This window comes from Biomphalaria glabrata, chromosome 1, assembly GCF_947242115.1.
Source record: "Biomphalaria glabrata chromosome 1, xgBioGlab47.1, whole genome shotgun sequence".
Classification (NCBI taxonomy): Eukaryota; Metazoa; Mollusca; class Gastropoda; family Planorbidae; genus Biomphalaria; species Biomphalaria glabrata.
The window spans coordinates 87705553-87730636 of NC_074711.1; the positions used below are offsets into that span (position 1 = coordinate 87705553).

At 37.1% G+C, this 25084-nt stretch overlaps 1 protein-coding gene across 1 annotated transcript; it reads right to left on the reverse strand.

The window, feature by feature from the left end:
* LOC106065031 (solute carrier family 28 member 3-like) lies at positions 1-24880 on the reverse strand. The gene is made up of 13 exons (XM_056018356.1): positions 24435-24880; positions 19200-19412; positions 12919-13160; positions 12166-12310; positions 6466-6705; positions 5263-5424; positions 5022-5147; positions 3589-3719; positions 2367-2535; positions 1626-1747; positions 925-1069; positions 623-803; positions 1-299 (listed from the first exon to the last, which is right to left on the reverse strand). The coding sequence occupies exons 1-13, from the start codon at positions 24561-24563 to the stop codon at positions 274-276; spliced, it is 2031 nt and encodes a 676-aa protein (XP_055874331.1). The 5' UTR covers positions 24564-24880; the 3' UTR covers positions 1-273.
* Positions 24881-25084: the final 204 nt, after the last annotated feature.

Below are 25084 nucleotides of genomic sequence, written 5' to 3' on the forward strand. Positions count from 1 at the left end.
TTAAATTGATTCATGTGTTGCCATCAACCATGAATACTGGGCAAAGTTTCAACTTGATCCAAGAATGGGAATTGGGAGTAATAATGTGTAAAAGATTTTGACCAGGCAGACAGACAGAGTTGATATAAGATTGGTAAGAAAAATAACATCTTTTCTCTAAATGTTTCTCATTTTAGTGAAACATTAATGGCATTATAAAAATGGAATGCTTTTGAAGATCAGAAAGTTCTGAAACAATTTTGGAATGTCTCTTGGCACTGTGTGTCCAAATACTTAATCAAATTCTTGAAAGAAAAGACCTAAAAAAAAATAAATAAAACAAATGAGTGAGAAATGAAAATAATTTATTTTAAATATTTTACTCTTTAAGAGTTTATTGTAAAGGATAGCGATTTATGTATCCATTTTCTTGAATACAAAATTCACCATTAAAAAATTTGTATTGGAAAATTATAAAATGTAAACAAAAAAAAAACAACTCATTAGATAAGGGATCCAATGAATTTTCTTGGTTGCCTTGACAGATGCATAGCCCTAAACTGAACTCCGCCAAATAATTCTTTAATCTATTTAACTTCATTGCTACTTTAAATAAAATGATGTTTTGGTCAACACAACTTACCTGCAATGCAGGCAGTAAAAAAACAAGCAATATTGCCAGCTATCATGGCTCTGAAGATAATCCTAGCCATTGTTTTTCTTCGTGAAGGCGCCATAGCTGACAAGCTGCCTAGCAAGATACCCATTGAGCCAATGTTGGAAAAGCCACAGAGAGCATATGTAGCAATAATCTCAGACCTATGCTGTAAAGAAATAGATATTTTTGTTTTTCACTCTTATTTCAAAATCTAAATTTTAAAAATTAAATGACTTTAAAGATGATTATTCTGTTACAAAATGAAACAGTGTCTTCGAGTTACTCACCGACATGATACCTTTAACCAATCGAGTGTTGTTCCAGTTGTTAAGAATCAGATCATCACCACTGAAGTGATAGGTCATGTTGGAGCCAAACTGGCCTATATATCTTAAATACTCTTTACGATTCTTGATCAAAACAGAAAGTTTTCTGTAATGAAATTCATTGGAATAATTTAGCTATTATAGAAAAAGTTAGGTCACCGCATGTAAACATTGTTTTACAAAATCAACATTTTAAAGTCTAGTTTCTGAAAACAACATTACACAACAGACAAAGATAGTTTATAAATACAACATGTAACATAAGTATTTGTTTTTTAAAAAATATTAATTAGATTTAAACAAAACCAATTTAAATTTAATTAACTCTTCCATATTGAAAAAGGAATTATTTCGAATAGTCTAGTTGCATTTAATTCAGGTCACCTAGCCTGATCTTTAATGAGCAAGGTCATCATACCCCAAGGAATTTTCTGCAGGTTTGATGTACTACACTGTACAGTCAAGATAGAATTTCTATGCTTGGTACAAGCATGCATCTTTTATATGAAAATTCTAAACTGACTATTTTTTAATCTAACCATAGCCTTAGCTAAACTAGGCAATTAATTTTTTTTTTAAAGGAGAAAGTAAAAGCTATACAAGAAATTAAAAATAAGCAGTGTTAGAAAAAAAAATGTATATGTAAAAAAAATTGCACTCACTGGTAAGCTATAAATTCGTTGGTAAATGTTTTAACACCAACAAGCTCTGCCACCTGGCGACAGTCATCAGGTTCAGTTCCCATGAATATAGCCACAGGATACAATATGTATGAACATATAAGCTGAAAGGCCAAGGAGGAAAAGAAATTATTAATATTTCTTAAGTGAAACAAACGTAGCAAACAAACTCCATTCTGGCAACTTTTTGAGAGTAACATTCATAAGAAGGCTAGAAAGATTTTAAAAATAAAAAAAACACCCAGTTGGGCAAGGACTTTAAGATGTCACCATTACAATGGAGATACAAGATACTGTTTACAAAAAAACAGACTCAATCAAACCATTGAATAGAACTGCTCTATCTGATGTAAACATTTCAAATGTTACGTTAAGTGAAACTAAAGTGTGAATGTATATTTTGTTTCTATAGTTATAATGTATTTTTTTTAAATTTACAAATTGTAAGGCTAATTTCCTCATGGCTTCTTTGTTCTCGTTGATAATAAAGATTATTATTATTTTTAATCATTGCAGGCCATCAAACATTAGTAGGCGAAATTAAGTCGAAATAAAAGTAATAATGAAACAAATTAACAGTTTAAAAAACATCAATAAGAACATTTTGGTAATAAAAAAACTTTAACTTCTTTAACAAAACAAAAACGTAAGTTGAATGTTTCTGCTAAAATGGGATGATGAGAATCAGAGATTTGAAAACAAGACATTGACACTGTCAAATACCTCAAATGTGAAATCCTTGATACCGACTCTGTCTCCAAACCATGTCAGCGTGGCGTTGACAAACTTGAGGAGGGAGAGAAATGCCATCACATTGACCACAACACAGGCAATGATCTTGGCTGAAAGGACAGCACCGTTACATGCTGCTTCTATTACATTACCCTCATTGCTGTCAAATAATACAAGAGTATCAGTCAATAAGCCAGGACTGTACTAGGACTATACTAGGAACCCATGGATTGTTAGAATTTGTAAAACATCATGTTTAATGCCTATTACAACACCACAGAGTGAACCAACGTATGAATTTCGGGGTTTGGTAATGGCAATATCAATTTGAAATGCACACTATGTAGAGTTTAAGATTAATGGAAATAAGGAGGTGTAATAATAATAGGCAAGAAAACTAAGGTTTGTTTGTAAGCCTGATTTTGTGGCATATATGTTTCCAATTGAATAAAATGTTTACAGTGTACAACAATTAGCTGAGAAAAATAAATCTTCAAAATAACTTGATGGCTGCCTGGTCGTGCGGTTTGCGCGCTGGACTGTCGTTCAGATTTATCGATGGTCCAGGGTTCAAACCCTGCCCGCTCCCATCCCCCCGTTGTCCTGCGGGAGGTTTGGACTAGGAAGTAATTATCTTCAACTCTGAAGGAACATCCGAAACATGTAAAACATTAAACAAACATTTTTTACAACTTGTCTATTTTACTGTAAAACTAAACAAAACCTCCCTAACATAAAAGAATGAGACAAAAAGGAAATAAAAGGAAATTTGGTTTTGGGGAAATATTCAATGAATTTCCTGACTAAAAAGACCCTTTCAGAGTGTGGTGAATATCTCTGTGTGCATTTTACTGACAACATTAGATCATGAGTAGTCTGATATCAAATCTATGGATTGTTCACAAAAGTCGAGGACTTGGTTCTGTGACCCTAGTCTAAGAAAAAAAAAACACTCTCATCCCACCACCAGATTACCTGGTTGTATTTTCTGTCTCATTGACTCCCAAGCCAAAATGACTCCTGCATTGTGAATAGGACATAACTGATGGGGCTTTATTTAATTGGATATCCAATAGATTTAGCATTGGTAAAACAGAATAATGACTCTCTGTACAGGAGAGTAAATGGCAGTAAATAAGTAAGTGTTGACCCCAAAGAAGCAGTCAAATAAGTGCCTACATTACCACTGACCCATACAAAGAAACAAACGTACCTTTTCTCAATCCTGTTGAAGTTTTGGGACTTTACAATCGGTATCTCTACCTCAGGGTATGTCAGTTTGGAGATGGCCAAAGCTGCAGGGGCAGACATGACAGAGGCTGACAACAAGTGATCAGCAGGGACCTACAAGGATGAAAAACAAAGTCATTATTTCCATCTTACACTATACAGAGTAAGATGCACTAAAAATATTATATGTATTTAAATGTTTGGATAAACACCAACTCAATCCTTTTAAGTCAAAATCTGCTTCAAATGAACAGTTATTATCATTTGCCATCTGATGATGAATAAAAAATCCAATAAAAGAGAAGAATTATAAGGGCTTTTTTTTTTTTTTACTATAAAGTACCAGTTGCAGTCCTATGGTAAAAAAGTTAGAACTCTAGGGTCTAGAGTAGGACTTTCACAAATAACTGATATTTTATTTAAGAATTTCAACTGACATAAGTTGGCGTATTCAATGTGGTTGGTCATTGCAATGCCACAGAAAAGATAGGCTTCAATAAAGAATGCTAGGCCTTGGAAAGAAATTTTGACTTTTTCTTTACCCTATTTGTCAAGTCCGAATGTCAATATGTGCAGTATTTCACATTGAAAACCACCTATTATGCCATAGGCATATAATATGATCTGACACAGAGCCACTGTCAGCTAAAGGTCTAAGTTCTTTTTTTTTTCATCTACGACTCTTTTAGACGGAAACATTTGTATGCATCTGAATGAAATGTGAAAACGTGGAAATGTCATGGTAAATAGACTTCTAAATACTGTAACGTTTCTCACTAATCAGGCTCTCTGGAAACTGATGCCACCAACTTATAGAACTTGACAACTGAGGGCTCCAAAATAAGGTAATAATTTAATGTCCAAATGAATCACAGCCAATACTGTACGATTGGCAACAACGTAACACCGAAAAAAAGCTTCACTTTCTGACGTATCAAATCTGTAACGCTGTATCAACTCTCCGCCTCTTCCTAGACTTGTACTCGATTCTCTGTTCCGGACCAACTTCACACTAGACTTATTCTTGACTCTGACTCGTACTTGTAAAGTTGCAAGGTAACGTGAAGGGACTTGACTCTGACACATTCACTCTTATATAGGGTCCCTGTGGCCTTCTAGAACCAGACGGAACATCCCTCAACCCTTTTGGTTAATCACATGACCACATCCCACGTACCTGGCCTGAGTAGTATTTACTCTAGATGTTTCTTCAAACTTTGCCAGTCAACGCAGTTGGCAGTATCGGCTTGTCACGGTTGACAGCTCGTCTAGCTCTGGTCTGGGGCGATTTGTGTCGGCTGTCTACACACACACACACCACTACCTTCATCTAAGTCACCACCAGATTTATAACAATACTTACAGTACCATTATTTTTTTACTTTGCGAAAATGTGGGGTTCTACATTCAACTTACTCCAAAACCAATGTAAGCCCCAAGAACACCTCCGGCGATGGTTGCGAAACCACCAACCATAACAGCATGCAGTTCTGAGGCTGTCATTGTGGCCAAAAATGGGCGGATCATCAGAGGTGATTCCGTCTGCAAGGCAGTGTAAAGTAAACATTAATTTTTTTTTTTAAATTAATGAAATTTTTAAAAGTATAACTAAGGACAAATTATCTTTTAAAAAAATGATAAATAAAAGAATAAATACCATGGAAACAAATATATTGGCAGCAGCGTTTAAAGACTCTGTAGGTGTCGTGCCTAGGCAAAAAGAAAGGAAGTGACCTATAACCTTTATGATGGCCTGCATGATTCCAAGATAATACAAAATGGAAATCACGGTGCTAAAAAATGTGATGATAGGCATGATCTGAAAAACAAAAATTGAACAAAATTATTATATATGATGAACATAAAGTGAAATAAATATTAAATAACAGAATCAGGAATAATACTTAGATCTAATATATATAATTGAATGTTAGGTATATGTATGTTTAATGTCCTGCATAGAAATCAATTGTTTGACAAATCTTGATAAAACTTGGCATAAATGTTCCTTAGATCATGGCGTGATTGCAGTGTATGTTTAATGTCCCTAAAAAAGTATTTTTAACGAATCGGGGTAAACCTGTTTTCTCAATATCAATATGTTGTCTAAACGGCTAAACCCATTTCACACTACTTTCATTTTCGTGGCAAAATTTATTAAAAATGTAAAGGGAACATTCGCCATGTTTGACATAGAACTAAATCAAATTCACAACATCAGTAATACCCAAACTAAGGCCACATGCTGCAGGTCCTATCCAGCTAGTATAAAATATTCACCACATAATAAACATTTTTCAAAGTTCACATAAATAAATAGATATTTTGTGTCCACTCAAGACAACAGTTTTATCAAATAAGCAGATCACAATATCAAATGAATTAGTATGGTCATGTGAAGTGCTGCACTCATCCTTAATCTTTGAAATCAAAGATAGCCTACTACTTATAGAAATAAATGTTAACGGCCTTATATCAGCAATATAAGAATTAATATATGTAGTAATTATTAATGGCTGCCTGGTTGTGCAGTTTACGCGCTGGACTATTGTTTGGATTTATAGATGGTCCCGGGTTCAAACCCTTCCCGCTCCCATCCCCGTCGTTCTGTGGGAGGTTTGGACTTGGAAGTAAACCATCTTCAACTCTGAAGGAACATCCGAAACATGTAAAACATTTTACAAACATTTTAATAATAAAACCCTGCTAAAAATTAAAGCCTCTTTTAAATTTCATGATCAGTTATAGGCCTATTCATTGATTGCATTGATTGGGTGCATAGCTTTAATTATATATTATATAATAGGCCTATCATTGACTAACAAAATTAATTTACACAATGACATGGTCCTATACTAACCGCAAAAGCAAAATAGTGCAAAGTGTAAATTCCTGTGAATTCAATAGGTGGCCCATTAAATGGCGTAATCTTGGCATAGTCACCAAAGACAAAAGCCGCACCAGCATTACTGTAGGCCAAGAATTCTGTAATCCGGTCACCAAGCCAGTTAAACGTTTCATAGCCCCACCTTGTCTTCAGGATAATAATAGCAAAATAGAATTGAACAGAAAAGCCCCAAAATACCGGGTGCCAGTTGACCTGCAAAAAGAAAAAAATTAACTTAAGTCATGATTTACTAATCATGATTTAGATACATCTACTAGGTACTAGAGTTAAATTATGAAGTCTACATTTATTAAATTTAGATAAATTAGTCTAGATATTAGCTTTAAGATATCTATATTTAGGCTAGATCTAGAAATAGATCTATTTATCTAAATCTAGAGATGTAAGTCTATTTCAATTTTTAAAATGCTACAACATTATTATTATAGCTTTTATATAGCGCTACTTTCATGCTTATAGCATGCTCAGAGCGCTTTTGGTCCAATCTCATTTGTGGACCGGTGGGGGGGAGGGGGTATCTAGGAGTTGGTTTTCCGTGCTGCCTTTAGGCGCTCAGTAAACACAACTCTGCCCGAGTCGGGTGTCGAACCTCGAGCCCCCTTCTAGGTAGCCAAGCCAAGTTCAAGCGCACTTGGCCTCTCGACCACGCTTCCCACATGATTTTTATCGTCGAATGTTTGGATTGCATTTGTTTAATTTGTTCAGCAGTTCGTGGTGCTTAAATCCTTAAAAGTTAATTAGCCATTCACTGATTGATTCACTGATTCAGATTCTAATCAAGTGTTTGTATTGATTGTTGGATAGATTGTTTTTGAGGGATTCTTCTTCTTCTAGCCAGCTTTATTGCTGCTGAGATGTTAGCTCTTTTGCAGACTGTGCCAAGAAAAAAAAGTGTGCTGTTTTCTTCAGTTGTTCAGCACTGCCGTACAGGGTGTTGGTTATGTTGGGCTGTAGTGGAAGTAGGGTCTGCCTAAGGTGGATTAGGGAGGGGCATTCAAAGAGGATATGGTTTACGGTTTCAAAGGGGTGGGTGCAGTGTCTGCAAAGGGGGAGTTGTGTGGAGTTTATTTTGTTCGGGTGGTAATTTAGTAGTGGTGTGTGTCCTGTTCTTAGTTGGAAAATTGTAGATTGTTCTTTGCGGGGGAGGAAGTTAATACTGTCCAGTTTGTTAGGCGTAGTCATTTCTTTGTACATGGCTCTGCCTGTGTTTCCTGACGCCCATTGGTTGAGCCACTACTCTTTGTGATTGATGACTAACATTGACCTTAGGGTGAGGTAGTTAACAGGTCTATCTGGTTGTTCCATAGATGAACCTGCCTTTGATAGCTTATCTGCCTTTTCATTTCCCATGATGCCAATGTGTCCAGGGATCCACTGTAGTGTGATATTGATATTTTATTTTGATATCATCTGATGGATTATCACAATTAGTGCTGTCAACTCTCTTGGGCTGTTTGAGGTGCTGCTGTTAAGTGCTTGCAGAGTAGATTGGGAGTCTGTAAAGACAACAATATCTGATGGTGGTTGCACTCCTTCATATAATTTTTTTCCACTGTCTGTAGTGCTATGGTAATTGCCTCAATTTCGGCTTGGAAGTTTGAGCAGTAATCACCACAGGGTGGGCTTATCTCAAAGAGTTTATTTTTAGGGAAGACCAGGAAGGCACCAAGACCAGCATTGATGGTGGCTTTGAAAGCCGATCCGTCTGTATATATATATAGATAGCTGTTTTTTGATAGCTTTCAATAGTTTCAAGCGTGTCTACTTTGAGCTCCAGTGGATTTGATTCTTTTGTTAAGGTGTTATTTAGTAAATGTGTTTTGATGGTTGGTTGTTTGTAGTTTAGTCCGGGCGTAATGTTTGAAAATCTGGTAATTTTTTCTCTGTTATTGGGTAGGTGGTGTTTTAGGGCTAGTTCGACAGTAAGTTGGATCAGAGTCCTTTGCTTTTTTTGGTTGTTTTTCCTATTTCTCTGTGTTAGTATTTTATTAGGATGATCGTCCTCCAACCTTCTGTATCTCTCAATAGCTTCTAATGCTGCTCGGTTGCGCCTTAACTTAAGAGGTTCAATAATGGGAGTCTATTTCACAGGCTGCTGTTGGAGTAGTTCTCATACCTCCACTAATTAGCCGCAAGGCTTGGTTTTGGATTGTGTCTAATGATGATTGATAGGTTTTGTTGGCAGCTACTTGTATGGAGGGACAGTTATCCATTACAGATCTGACGTATCCAGTGTATAACTGTCTTAAGGTTATCTTTTCAGCTCCACAGGATGTTCCTGCTAGGTGTTTTATTATGTTTAATTTTTGTGATGCCTTTTCTTTTAAATCTGCCATAAAGTGTTTTAGAGACAGCCTTTGGTCTAGTTTTACACCAAGATATGTAAGAATGCCCTGATCCAGCTGTACATTTTTTTCATATTCAAAAATAGAACTTTTCTCCACACTCTATCATAGGCTTGTTGCAAATCTATAAATACTGCTGTAGTGTGCTTGTTTTCATGAAACCCTTATACTGTGTCCTGGATAAAATGAAAGAGGTGGTCTTCTGTTCTACTTGCTTTCCTGAAGCCAGCTTGTGCATTGTGGAGTGAGCAAGTACTTTCTAGCCACCAATAAAGTCGGTTATTGATAATTTTTTCTGCCATTTTGCCAATGTTGGATGTTAGAGATATTGGTCTATAACTTTTTGGGTCTTCAGGTGGTTTATTTTTCTTTAAAATGGGTATTATGTTTGCGGTTCTCCATTCCTGTGGCATGTCTCCAGTTTTCCAAGTATGGTTGATAAAGTTAAGTATACAGTTTTGGGCCTGTGGTCCTAGTCCCCGGATCATTTCATTTGTTATTTTATCGGGTCCAGGGGATTTTCTTGACTTGAGACTTTTTAGGGCAGTATTGAGCTCATGTAGGGTGAAGGGAGTGTCAAAGATCTGACAGTTGACTGTTCAAGCTTTTTCTTCTTTCTTTAAGATATTACTAAAGGCCTGGTCCAGTTGTTTTCTTGGCTTTGACTTGTTAATGCTGGCAAAATATTTATTGAATGTTTCAGCCTTTTTAAGGTTTTCTGTTATTATGTCGTCAGTGCCTTTTATAGGTTGGGGGTTTGTTATTTGTTTCTGCTAGCCGGTGAGGGATTCAGGTATTTTATCTTATCTTATATAATACAGATCTTATATATTATATAATACAGGCGTTACTTCAAAAATGAAGATGATTAAGTCCTACGCATCATGCATCTAGTCTTGCATGTTAACCAATCACCTAAATTCTGCTAAGTCACTGGTTTTCCTAGCTGGCTCAGGCAACCCATTCCATGCTCTAGTAGCACTAGGGAAGAATGAGTATTTGTACAAATTTGTCCTAGCATATGGAACGAGGAATGTGCCTCAATCTTTGTGTCTTTCTGAGTATTTTATTAAATTTTGTTTTTGTATTTGAAGATTATGGTTCAGTGTTTTATGTAGGCTACATTGCTATATACTTTACTTCTGAGTCTAATCTCCTAAAGGCTTTCTAATTTATATTGATTTTACTAAAGGTGTTACTCTAGTCAAACCTGAATATTCGTTTGTTATAAATCTCACTGCTCTATTTTGTGTCTGTTCCAGTTTCTTAATGTTGAGTTGAGGGGTCCCAAACAGAGGATGCATATATTCTATTAAAATAATTATTGACCTAACCAAGGTTAAATAACATTTTAGTTTTATGTTCTTATTTGATTTGTAATAATTTCTTTTAATAAATCCTAATGGGGCACGACATGGCCTAAATTGTGCCAATGTATCAAAAACTCAAAATACAAATAAACCCTAATGAAGGCTAATGCTTTGTTTGATTTTTTGATAGTTTCATCATTGATATCATATATAAATCTAGATCTATGATTAGTATGATAATGATGGTCTACTATATCATCTTCATCTATGTCTATTATTAGTAAATTATTACTATTAGATCTAGACTATGTAGTATTATCATTATGTGCCTTCCGTGACATTTTTTTTTTCATTTATTAGAGTCTATAACACCAAGTGTGACCAAGGTCGCCAAGGATGGCTGCCTGGGCGTGCGATTTGCACGCTTGACTGTCGTTTGGATTTATTGATGGTTCTGGGTTCAAACCCTGCCCCCTCCTGTAGTCCTGTGGGAGGTTTGGACTACGAAGTAACCTATCTTCAAATCTTGAAAATAATCTTCAGTGACTTTAGTCTTTAGTTCAACTTCAACTCTGAAGGAACATTCGAAAGATGTAGACTCTAGTCACTCTAGAGATCTAAAACATTTTACAAGTATTTCGCGTTTTTAGTCTGTGTTACTGATTACCATGAATAAGATAGGTGGATTTTTTTGTTTGTTACTCTTACTATTGATCTAGTTCTTAGTCTTCATAACTGACATTTTCCTGGCCCTGGGTGGAAAGACATGCTCAGTGTCTGGAACAGGTGCTGGAACTTCGGTGTAGGACTCTTTTCAAATAAAACCAAAATAAAAAAAAATTCATCCATGGTTGACCTCTTCAAGTTTGTAATGTAAATCGATCTTCAAAAAACACAGACCTATATATGTTTCAAAATTATTGTCAGTAACTTAGATCTATAGGCCTAATGCCTATAGACAAAATCTATAATTGCTAGACTCTAGACCTAAACTCAAGGCGTCTAGATTTAAGACTAGATTTTGATAACTTAATTTGAAATAAAGCTAGATCTGGATCTTTTTAATTTAGTTGTCTCGCAATTGAGGTTAGAAAAGGAGAAGGGTGGGAACATTGGGTTTTCTCTGAACAAGTAAATCTCACTAGTCTCAAATCTACATTTTAGTTTAAACCATTGCTCTACGGGTCCCTCCTAGAGCCGGATTCAGAGTCTATAGAATGCTGGAGTGCAGTGGCACTCCTTTAGTTCTATTAGGGCGGTATAAAGCGTTTGGTTTCGGAACCGGGGTCCCGGGTTCGAATCCTGGTGAAGTCTGGGATTTTCAATTTCGGGATGTTTGGGCGCCTCTGAGTTCTCCCAGGGAATATTCGTTGTGTTGGACACATGACACCCTCGTAAACCGTAGGCCACGGAAACAGATGCCTTTGCATCATCTGCCCTATAGACCACAAGGTCTGAAAGGGGAACTTTACTATAATATTAGAGAAATCATGAACATGGAATGGTTGCCTAAGTTTAAGTCATTGATTAACATGCATCACTAGATTAATCAAAAGGCACGCGTAAGACGTAATCAACTTCTTTTTGAAGTTAAGTCTGTATTTTATAAGATAAGCGTCACAGGTAGCACCGCCTTCCAATATGACTGAGACGAATAGAATCGAGTATTTAAGGTTTCATTGTCCATAACTTCGATGAGTCGGATAGCACTGCGCCACGAGCAGTAGGCCCTTCCGATACAAGCCAGACATCTTCTGCAACCTTTTGCTGTTTTTTTTTTTTTTTTTAGGGCTTTTAGGGTTAAATCATGATTACCAAAAGTCTTATTCTAGAGCTCACGTAGACCTTAATGTAAAAGTTGAGCTAGAATTTATTATACAAAATTGGAGTTATGGTGTAGAAATGAAGCTTCTAGAATTTTGTTTTGTTTTTCGACTATACATATAAACCAATGGGTGATCAGCTCATATTGAGTTCTATTTCAATATCACACTTACCATGGCGGGACTGTGTGACGTCAGAAAGCAGATCAACAGGAAAGCTGCTAAGCCTGCCAATGAGAGGAGGTTTCTTGGCTCGTCAATGGCAACAAATATGATGATTAGTGTTACCATAGCAACTGTACTCATCAAGTACAAAACCCTAAAAGAAAAAGAAAAATACAATATGTCGGGAAAATAAAATGAGATCAATATATGGAGGTATCAATATCACCGATTTATCGACAGCTGTTAGTTTAATTGTTCTCAGCATGGGAACCAGTTCCGTTTGGGTATTGCCGGAAGTGGTAATGGATAAAAGTCCCAAAAAGACTTAAAAGTAAAGTGGCTATTATACATAAAACGCTGAACCATAATCATCAAATACAAAAACAAAACCATAGACTAGTTATAAATAGACTGCCAGCTTTGCGCAATGAGCCTACATATTATATATAGTCTATGAACAAAACCTAATAAAATACTCAGAAAGACACAAAGATAAAGACACATTCCTCGTTCCATATGCTAGTACAAATTTGCACAAATGCTCCCTCTTCTCTAGTGCTATTAGAGCATGGAATGGGTTGCCTGAGTCAGCCAGGAAAACAAGCGACGTGGCAGAATTTAGGTCATTGGTTAACATTGCATGACTAAATGCATGACGCGTAGGACGTAATCATCTTCTTTTTTTTTTGAAGCAACGTCAGTATTTTTATAAGACATGTTGAATATATTGTGGGGCTATTTGATTTAGAAACTTCCTCTTACCAGCGTATGATTCTTCTTATTTTCGCCTTGTCGCTACCTGTGGTGAACTTGTTGATGTGTTCCTTCACGAAGCCGATGCGCTTGGAGACGACCATGTTGTAGACGAGGAGGAGGACGCCGATGATGGTGCACACCAGCAGACGAATGGAACCTTCGTCTCCGAACCTGTAGTACATCGCGTAGGCAAAGTAGGCCACATAGAGCATCAGACAGATGATGCCGAAGACCGCCATAATAATACGCTGTAATAAAGAAGCGTAATTGGATCATTACAAAGCGTATATCAACTTTGTCTGGTAAAAAGTTTAAACATGTTTTTGTCTTCTATTTCCAATTCTTTGATCAAGTTAAAACATTTTATAATTATTCATTGAGCCTGACAAGACACGAACCAATCAAAAAATTAAACAATTAGTCAATTTATTGTTGGTGATTAATTATTTTGTTTGATTTCGAATTAAGGAGAATAAATGCTACTTAATGAGAGATGTATATATATATATATATATATATATATATATATATATATATATATATATATATATATATATATATATATATATATATATGGCCTAGGGCCAATAGCGCTTTTGGACGCCTTCAGGCGAGAGTTTGGCGGAATAAATCGCTCCGCCTGCATACAAAAATCGATGTCTACCAGGCGGTGGTTCTCTCAACCCTTCTATATGGATCTGAGACATGGACACTATACATGAAAAGCAACTGGGACTACTTGAGCCCTTTCACCAAAGATGCTTGCGGTCCATCATGGACATACGGTGGCAAGACCGCACTACAAACAACGATGTCCTTGATGGGCAGTATAGAGCAGGGGTTCTCAACCTGTGGATCGCGACCCCCTTGGGGGTCGATTGACGATAAGACCATCGAAAATATGGATGGTTATTGTCTATTCTTCTTTTGCTGTATGTGTGTGTGGGGGGGGGGGGGTCGCGGCAGAGTGGGGGATTTCAAAAAGGGGTCACCGAGCATAATAGGTTGAGAACCGCTGGTATAGAGGGACTTCAAATGGTCCGACAGCTACTCTGGGCAGGACACGTATCCCGTATGGAATATATATTATATTATATATATATACAACGACATTTTTTTATTGTTATTTTCGCCCCACGTAAATACAAAGCTTAAGTATTTTTCGTTTTCTAAAAAATAATTAGGCCTTATTTTTAAAAAAATCGTTTCCTTTGTGCTGACAAGACCTTGTTTGAAATCCCATACCGTCATCCGCTTTCTTTTTTTTTTTTTAGCTAGGCAATGTACGATTTGTCAACGTTAAGGCCAGGTAGACTTACACAGAACTGAGTTTACCTGCATCAGTTGAAGACTAGACAGGGAGCCTTGTGAAATCGGGATGATTTTGTCCTTATATAATCTTTAGTTTGCTTACGATAGCGTTAGCAGGGAGCTAGTGGCGTGCCAGGCGCCTGGAAACAAAAATTATCGGGGCGCCCTCCCCCCATCTCCCAATAGTGTGCGTTGTCCATAAATGATATGATCAGTCACCAGTAAAAGGCATGAAAGTAGCGCTATATGAAAGCTATATTTACTTATTATTTAATTAGAGACACGTATGTGGTGTTTTGATACCATTTTTGTCGACCCTCTCCCCTCCCATTCCCAATAATTGTTTAACGTGGTATGGTAGGGATAGAATTAAAGCCTACCTCGCATCATTGTCTATAGCTCTATACTGAGTCTATACCAATGTTTGTTTAGCATGGTCTGGTTGGGATAGAGTTAAAGCCTACCTCGGATCATAGTCTATAGCTCTATACTGAGTCTATACCAATGTTTATTTAGCATGGTCTGGTTGGGAAAGAGTTAAAACCTACCTCGCATCATAGTCTATAGCTCTATACTGAGTCTATACTAATGTTTGTTTAGCATGGTCTGGTTGGGATAGAGTTAAAGCCTACCTCGGATCATTGTGTATTGCTCTATACTGAGTTTATACCAATATTTGTTTAGCATGGTCTGGTTGGGATAGAGTTAAAGCCTACCTCGCATCATAGTCTATAGCTCTATACTGAGTCTTTACCAATGTTTATTTAGCATGGTCTGGTTGGGATAGAGTTAAAGCCTACCTCGGATCATAGTCTATAGCTCTATACTGAGTCTATACCAGTGTTTGTTTAGCATGGTCTGGTTGGGATAGAGTTAAAGCCTACCTCGGAACATTGTCTATAGTTCTATACTGAGTTTATATCAACATTGTTTAGCATGGTCTGGTTGGGATAGAGTTAAAGCCTACCTCGGATCATAGTCTATAGCTCTATACTGAGTCTATACCAGTGTTTGTTTAGCATGGTCTGGTTGGGATAGAGTTAAAGCCTACCTCGGATCATAGTCTATAGCTCTATACTGAGTCTAAACCAATGTTTATTTAGCATGGTCTGGTTGGGATAGAGTTAAAGCCTACCTCGGAACATTGTCTATAGTTCTATACTGAATTTATATCAACATTGTTTAGCATGGTCTGGTTGGGATAGAGTTAAAGCCTACCTCGGATCATAGTCTATAGCTCTATACTGAGTCTATACCAGTGTTTGTTTAGCATGGTCTGGTTGGGATAGAGTTAAAGCCTACCTCGGATCATAGTCTATAGCTCTATACTGAGTCTAAACCAATGTTTATTTAGCATGGTCTGGTTGGGATAGAGTTAAAGCCTACCTCGGAACATTGTCTATAGTTCTATACTGAGTTTATATCAACATTGTTTAGCATGGTCTGGTTGGGATAGAGTTAAAGCCTACCTCGCATCATTGTCTATAGCTCTATACTGAGTCTAGGCCAATGTTTGTTTAGCATGGTCTAGTTGGGATAGAGTTAAAGCCTACCTCGCATCATTGTCTATAGCTCTATACTGAGTCTATACCAATGTTTGTTTAGCATGGTCAGGTTGGGATAGAGTTAAAGCCTACCTCGCGTCATTGTCTATAGTTCTATACTGAGTCTATACCAATGTTTGTTTAGCATGGTCTGGTTGGGATAGAGTTAAAGCCTACCTCAGATCATTGTCTATTGCTCTATACTGAGTCTATACCAATGTTTGTTTAGCATGGTCTGGTTGGGATAGAGTTAAAGCCCACCTCGGATCATTGTCTATAGCTCTATTAGCTCTATACTGAGTCTATACCAATGTTTGTTTTGCATGGTCTGGTTGGGATAGAGTTAAAGCCTACCTCGCATCTCTCTTTACCAATGTTTGTATAACATGGTCTGGTAGGGAAAGAGTTAAAGTCTACCTCGCACCATTGTCTAAACAAATGTTTGTTTAACATGGTCTGGTAGGGAAAGAGTTAAAGTCTACCTCGCACCATTGTCTAAACCAGTGGTCTTCAACGGGGGCGATATCGCCCCCTAGGGGGCGTTTTCGAGATTTTGGGGGGCGCTGAGAGCCAAAGGGGCGGTAGGGGGGCGCTGGGCACAAAATGGGGCGGTAAGGGGGCGCTGGGCATAAAGAAGAAACTAAAGGTGCTCTGAAACAAAACCAATTTTAAAATTGTTCAACATTAAAGCTGGGAAACTAAATATGGACAAATTATATAGTTAACTTGCTTCTAATTTAAGAACAGAAACAGCGTTAGAAATTGAGTTCGGGTATCCCATTTTCTATTTTTAAATTCTTACTCTTTTGCTGTGATCGGAGAGTATTTATTGTCCTTGGATCTCGCGCGTATAAACGTTTAAGATTTGATCAACAAAGTAGGTAATAGGCCTTTTAGATTATAGTTTACTTTATCTACATATGTTAGTATATTGATATGTAAATGTTAATTGCAAAAAACATTAAAGGTAACATTTCAAAGAATATTTTAACTTTTTAAAAACAAAAAAACATTGCTAAAATGTTGTTACGAAAACTCACTGGTATGTCATGTAATATTTCCTTGCTATTTAGTGAATTGCCACTAGAAAAAAAGTAAGTTCTAATTTGATGGCATTTTAAGATGAGGTTATGAAACCAAGTCCGCTTCACGAACATATAGCGATTTCCAAAAATAATTTAAGAATATTCATGAACAATTATAAAAATCTACAATTAAAACAATATTAAAAACAAAAAAAAACGGCAAAGCAGGATATGTTTTAATGGCTTCTTAGAAAAATGCATAGCTTTTTTTTAAAATACTTGTGATATCGTTGAAAAATTAATTAAAATTAAATTCGTTTTAAAACATATGTAACACAAAAAGACTTTTTTTTCTGTTAGAGATGAAATATTATTTCAAAATTGTCTAGTTATGTAGCTTATGAGGACATATAGGAAACCACCAGTGGTTGGGCGCTACAATGACTTCATAAGTAATATAGAATAAAGAACAAATCTATTCACTATTCACCTTGTGAGTTATGATGCACAAGAAAAGTTTAGCCCGCAATTTCATTTATATTTGAATCTAATTATAAAACTGTAAATAAAATGCAAGCCCATGCCGAAAATAAGCGCATCTTTCAACAGTTTATGAAACAAATGATGAAAAAGGTGTTAGACTCTTGTTGTAAACTGAAGTTCGCTGGATTTCGAAAGGGGTTTGTTATTTGTTATGGCTCGTTTTTTTTTAACTCTTAAAGAATTTTTGCTTTTGAGAAACGGGAAGATTCAACGATTGGCGATGACTTAAAGCAGGCTAAAAAAATGTTTTACAAGGAAGGCATCTAACACAAATGAATGAAACGAACCTCCGACTGCTAGGAAAGAGATTGACTTTTATTGATAATATCATTTTCTCTTTTATCGAGATATTAAATCTATTTTACAGAGTTTAACAATCTCACATAACCTGTTTGTTGACAATGAATTACTGCCCAAGGACACCGATATCTATGCAATTCACATAACAATGCTCTATGAAGAAATTAAGATTCGCTTCTAAAATTTTAAAATATGTACTTAATATGTATTTAAAAATGACAATTATTAAACATCTGTTACTGATGTTTAAATTGAGTTGCATGAAAAAATAGATTCACAAAACTACGTCTTCAGTAAAAAGAATGTAAACATAGGAGGCACACAGTGGCGTAGCTAGGGTGGGGGGAGGGGGGATTTGAAAATCCCCCGGGTCCTCATTCAAGGGTGGGGGGAGGGGGGAAAATTTTAAATCCCCCGGGTCCCCATTCAAAGGGGGGGGCAAATTAGTGCTTTTTTAATTAATTGAATTAAATATTACGCAAAATGCAGCGGCCCCCAGAGATGTCAAGCCCCCTAGCCCCCAAACGATGGATATTCCTAGCTACGCCCCTGGAGGCACAACAGAGATGTGGCTGCATTGAAATGTTTCAGTAAAATTCCAAAACTGTGGTCGAAATTAGAATTATGTTTTAGCTTTTCAGTAAACTTACATGGTTAACATAGATTCAGTGCTTAACAAACTTAATGAATAAGCAAAGAAATAGACTGGATGTAACCACTAGAGGAGACCTTCGCCTTGTTTTGGCTAATTTAAAGCTTGAAATTTCTAATATTGTCAGACTGCATGGGGCACAAGGTTCCCATTAGCTTAATTTCTTTTTGTAGTGAATTCATCAATTAAAATATATTTATATTAAAAAATAAAACTAAATTTACAATTAAACCAAAAAACAGTAGGCCCTAATATTCAAAAATTTAAACGGAGACTATTCTTAGGATTTGAAAGAAAGTCTTTAAAATTAATTTTTGTGTGTAATCACTGAAAATTATTTGACATATTTTTTTGTATAATGATAATATTGGCTGTTTTTGCCTTTAATTCCAAAGATTACGGCTGAGTCCAGTGTTTCACATAACTACGCAAACCCAACTGCGACCTACATATTTTCCCGAATTTTATGTAGACAAAGCCGTTGTATGCTGGTGTTCTATTTTTCTTTCCGTCTTTTGCGCCTGTCTTCAATAATGGCTTTTCTTTGAGTATCAAACGTTTGTCCCGTAGTTTTTGTAAGAGCTCTCGAACTGTTTCTCTCAGAGGCTATCTGCTGCCAGAGAATGCTGCCAGATACTTTTCTCTATGCCAGTGAGAGCGAAATGGCGCCTGAATAAATCTTTATAACTGTTTTTCTTAGAGGGGGGCGCTGGCGGATTTTTTTAAAGAAAAAAATCGAAAAGGGGGCGGTAGGCCAAAATAGGTTGAAGACCACTGGTCTAAACAAATGTTTGTTTAACATGATCTTTTAGGTAAAGAGTTAAAGCCGTCTATACCAATACCAATTTCCATTTTTTTTCACATGTCTGGTAGGTAAAGAGTTAAAGAATCTAGAATCTAGAAAATATTGACCTTGTTGTTGTTCCATAAGTACGCTAATCCCTCCTGCGCCACCATGACTCCGCGGGAGCACAGGTTGGCGCTCTTGGGATCAAACTCCTTCTTCTTGAGAAGGAACTCGCCGCTTTCATCGTAGGAGCCGTCCACGTCCACGACATGTCCATTCGCTTGACCATTGGCTGGGTCGATGTGGTGGTCGTAGTGTGCGACGTCAGACTGGTCAATCTGTGGAGCAGTGTATATACACTATAAGATCTATGTGTGCGCTTCTATCTGAGTGTTTGTGTGTGTGCCTGTTATGGTGTTGATATATGAGAATTAGTTGAGAAAACAGACACACACACACAGGCCTACACACACACAGGCCTACACACACACAGGCCTACACACACAGGCCTACACACGCACAGGCCTACACACACAGACCTACACACACACACAGGCATACACACACAAGCCTACACACACAGACCTACACACAAACAGGCCTACACACACACAGGCATACACACACAGGCCTACACACACAGGCCTACACACACGCAGGCCTACACACACACAGGCCTACACACAGGCCTACACACACAGGCCTACACACAGGCCTACACACACACAGGCCTACACACACGCAGGCATACACACACACGCAGGCCTACACACACGTATGTATACATGCACATGGCTATTTAAGCTTATTTGTAAAAGTATTATTGTAGATCATTTGCACAGTACTGGTCATTAATAATCAAAGATTGCATATTGAAGAGGAAAAAATGCTTAAAGACCAATAGTAGAAAGAAACATGCAAAATGCTTTTTAAAAAAAAACTTATGTAAGGGAAAGAAATGTACATTTATAGCCATATCTTTCAATATTGTAAGAATTATTTCTCTTAATCCATATCAAACTTAATTAATTTACAAAGTTGTTAACATTTTTATTGATTTTTTTTGTTAGGGATAATTATGTACATCATATTCTATATCCCTAAATGGGAAGTGGAAGAAGTTATATGAATTAAAATTGTGACAGAGGGTGTTGGTATAAGTATTGTAAAAATCGTTTACAGGTAACTGGTTGTGAAACCATTAACTTTTCTTCAATTGAGTGGCTCAAGAAATCCAAAATGTTTTTTAATACCATTAATTTACGCTTTTTTTTTTTTTTTGGGTTGATCAAAATATTAAAATTACGATAAAACGAAAAAATATGAAACTTTTACCATTTGTGTTTAAATGTTATCTCCCTACCCTAACGCTACCTCACCCTTATGAAACCGTAAACCATATCCTCTTTGAATGCCCCTTCCTAATCCACCTTAGGCAGACCCTACTACCACTCCAGCCCAACATAACCAACACCCTGTACGGCAGTGCTGAACAACTGAAGAGAACAGCACACTATTTTTCCTTGGCACAGTCTGCAAAAGAGCTGACAGCTCAGCAGCAAAAGAAGAGTATAAGTATAAAAAAAAAGTGGCCCACGGTTAAAAAGGGTGTCATGTGACCAGCACAACGACCAACCGCCTTTGCTTTCCCCAACTAATGTCAGATACTCATTAGAGCTGGGTGGGATCAAAGACGCGCCAACAATCCCGAAATAATAAATCCCAGTCTTCACTAGGATTCGAACCAGGGACCCCTCGGTTCAAAAGCCAAGCGCTTTAACACTCAAACACCGCGCCATCGATCAGGAGTCCGGTAAATACAAAGCTATACCAGTTAAGATTTAGGTATTAAAATCGCTTAAAATGGCAAGATAAAATACCAGATACAGAAGTCCTTCGAAGAGCGTGTCTGCAAAGCATCCACACAATCCTGATGCAGTCCCAGCTGCGATTGGCAGGTCACGTCTACAGAATGGAAGACCACCGCATCCCTAAACGACTCTTGTATGGACAACTAAGCGAAGGAAAGCGCTCGCAAGGTGGGCAATGAAAGCGCTTCAGGGACACCCTCAGCATAGACCCTGGCACCTGGGAGACAGAGGCACATGACAGAGCATCATGGCGTCGCGCTGTGAAAACTGGCGCACAGGTTGCTGAGGAAAAAAGAACAACGCAGGCAGAAGAAAAACGCCAGAGAAGAAAAACAAGACGATTGACACTAGCTCCAGCTGGAATAACCTGCCCAGTGTGCGGCAGAACATTCCAGGCTCACATAGGTCTCACCAGCCACATGAGGAGGCATAAAACCCCAGTGCAAAGCCCTCAGCCCCTTGGATGACAAAGTGGTCATCATCGAACCACGATGGACGAACTATATTAAAATCGCTTAATTTTATAGGTTGATTATTAAATACGCAAATACACATTTTTTTAGGGGGCGTCGGAAAGACGACTATCCCGAGTAGGCTTATCACTGAATATTTGTCACGTCATGCGAAGATCGTCTTGCATTATTTAAATGCCATTTGTCACTTGTAAATGTAAGACGCTTTGCTTGCATTTGCGTGTGTTATATCAAGGAAAGAAGAAGTAACAGAGACGCCCACCGCCGTAAACACAACTCAGGCGCATTTGTGAAGAGAGCTCTTGTAGAAGACAGGCGCATAAAAGAAAACTTAATACAGACCCCCGGCTGACAACAGCTTTGTCTGCATCAGATGTGGAAAAATATATAGGTCACAACTGGGTTTGTGTAGCCATGTTAAACATTGCACTCATCCGTAAAAGAAGACATTGTCATTAATTAAGCAATTAATTAATGGATCCCGGACTGGGCTTCACCTACTTAGCTCCAATCACAATGAGAAATGTATTTTTTTATTTTACATAGTTAAAGTCCTTGTGGTCTATAGAACAGACGATGGTCGCCTGTTTCTGTGGCCTACGTGTAACGAGGGTGTAATGCGGCGAGCACAAAGACCAACCGCCTTTACTTTTCCCCGACTTTTGTCAGGCAACCATTAGAGCTGGGTGGATTCAGAGGCGCCCAAGGATCCCGAAATAAAAAAAAATCCCAGTCTTCACAAGGAAGTGAACCCGGGTCACACAGTTCGGAAACCAAGCGCTCTACCTCTCAGCCACAGCGCCTCTTTTATTTGACACACTGATGTTAGAAACGATCAACTGTACCGTTGTCTATTGATACACCACAAGAATTCTGATTGTCACTTCTTTTTATTCCTTGCTACACGAATTGTTATTGCCCCTTCTCTTCATTCCTTGTTACATGAATTGTTATTGCCCCTTGTCTTAATTCCTTACTACATGAATTGTTATTGCCCCTTCTCTTAATTCCTTGCTACATGAATTGTTATTGCCCCTTATCTTAATTCCTTACTACATGAATTGTTATTGCCCCTTCTCTTCATTCCTTGTTACATGAATTGTTATTGCCCCTTGTCTTAATTCCTTACTACATGAATTGTTATTGCCCCTTCTCTTAATTCCTTGCTACATGAATTGTTATTGCCCCTTATCTTAATTCCTTACTACATGAATTGTTATTGCCCCTTCTCTTAATTCCTTGCTACATGAATTGTTATTGCCCCTTGTCTTAATTCCTTGCTACATGAATTGTTATTGCCCCTCCTCTTAATTCCTTGCTACATGAATTGTTATTGCCCCTTCTCTTAATTCCTTACTACATGAATTGTTATTGCCCCTTCTCTTAATTCCTTGTTACATGAATTGTTATTGCCCCTTCTCTTAATTCCCTGCTACACGAATTGTTATTGCCCCTTCTCCTAATTCCTTACTACATGAATTGTTATTGCTCCTTCTCTTAATTCCTTACTACACGAATTGTTATTGCTCCTTTTCTTAATTCCTTGCTACATGAATTGTTATTGCCCCTTCTCTTAATTCCTTACTACATGAATTGTTATTGCCCCTCCTCTTAATTCCTTGCTACAGGAATTGTTATTGCCCCTTCTCCTAATTCCTTACTACTTGAATTGTTATTGCTCCTTCTCCTAATTCCTTACTACTTGAATTGTTATTGCTCCTTCTCTTAATTCCTTACTACATGAATTGTTATTGCCCCTTCTCTTAATTCCTTGCTACATGAATTGTTATTGCCCCTTCTCTTAATTCCTTACTACATGAATTGTTATTGCCCCTCCTCTTAATTCCTTGCTACATGAATTGTTATTGCTCCTTCTCTTAATTCCTTACTACACGAATTGTTAATGCCCCTTCTCTTAATTCCTTACTACATGAATTGTTATTGCCCCTCCTCTTAATTCCTTGCTACATGAATTGTTATTGCCCCTTCTCTTAATTCCTTGCTAGTTTTGGGCCCGTAAATTTTCATGTTTACATAGTCGTTCCTCTCTAAAATACTTTTCTTGACATTGGTTACAAGGTCTTCGTGACCTGACTTTTCCTCGCAGTATTTCTCGAGATCCGGTCTTCAAAGTTAGATGTCCGGCACGTAACGTACTGATTAACCCTCTCACTCCTCAGAGTGCATTCTCTCATCACTATGTGTGTAAGTAGTTTTGATTTGTAAAGACCAGTGGCACATGGTGTGTTAGTAAGGCTTTCATTTTGGTAGTACTAAACTTGCAGGAACAGAACTTTGATTTGATTAGTTTAATTCTTGCCTTTATCATTGGTCAAAATCTATGCTATATAGAGAGTTAATTGAACTACCACCTCCTCTCCCTCCCTACGCTATAACATCCGCCATTCTCTTAGTAATCTTCGATTTTTTTTGTCTTATTAAAGTAAAAAAAAAACACACAAAAAAACGCCCCATTTCAGTTAATGATTTACCGCAGCTATTTTATGTTATTATATTTTTTGAAGGCATGCTAATAAAAATCGAATTTTTTAAGGTCCTTTATTGAAAATAGCAGTACATTTTTGTTAGACATTAAACTTTTATTTATTATCGAATCCTAATGACTGTAGATGCTATATTTGCATTTCCTTTACATTTCATTTCTTTCTCTTCTTTATATGTAGCCTAGACTTATGACCTATTGATATTGATGAAGTCCTTCGTTCAAAACTATATCGTATTGGTGGTACCGTTATAGATATAAAGATCTGAATGTAATTGCGATAGTTACCTGTTCAATTTTTTTTAAACAACCCTTCCTAGATGGATGATCCTACTCCTAGATCTAGATCTATATTTTATTTCTCTTTCTATCCTTACCCAGAAAAGAAGAAAGATCAGAAAATTAGATCTAGAGCTAGATAGATATACTTAACATACAAAAGAGAGCATAGCGCAGAATTAAAGTTCTTTATTGAGGGATTTCAAAAAATTCTAGGATCTCTTCTTGACTTACCTTTGTGCTTTTACAATCTTTAAGATCGTCTGCTTCTATATATCCATTGTTTACCTCCCCTGTTTTATTATCCACATTTTTGAATTGTGTAAGCGACACTTGTGACCCAATTGGGCTATTGGAACTCATAGTGACTACAAACACTGAAGCAGTTTTTTTTGCGTAATTTTCATTCAGTAATTAGATATAATGACTAATAAGTCTTGTTCTTGCTGGTCCTTTTGGTCCCTAATGCGTTAATAATTAATGAATAGGTCCACCAGGCACGTATACCAGTGTATGGGTCAACCTTTAGTAACACTGAATAAATGCTGCTTATCTAGTGATATGTAAGCAAAAAAGTCTTGATCATTTTTTCGCCCTCCTGTTAGACTGAAGCGCTCAGTGCTTATCAGAGTGTCAGAATCCTACAAGGCGATCCTATAATGTTCCTACATCATTGGGTGTCGTCTCAAAATAAAACAGTTTTTCATCTTCTGAAACCGAAATAAAAACATAAGTGAATTAATTATTATAACAAAGCAGAAACGAATCAATTTTTAGACCAACTACACTTTAAACCTTATTTTTAGATCGATATTATTTTAATAGAAAAACCACATAAAATTGACGTGAAAAATGGGATTGGCTTTCAAACACGTATCTCTGAA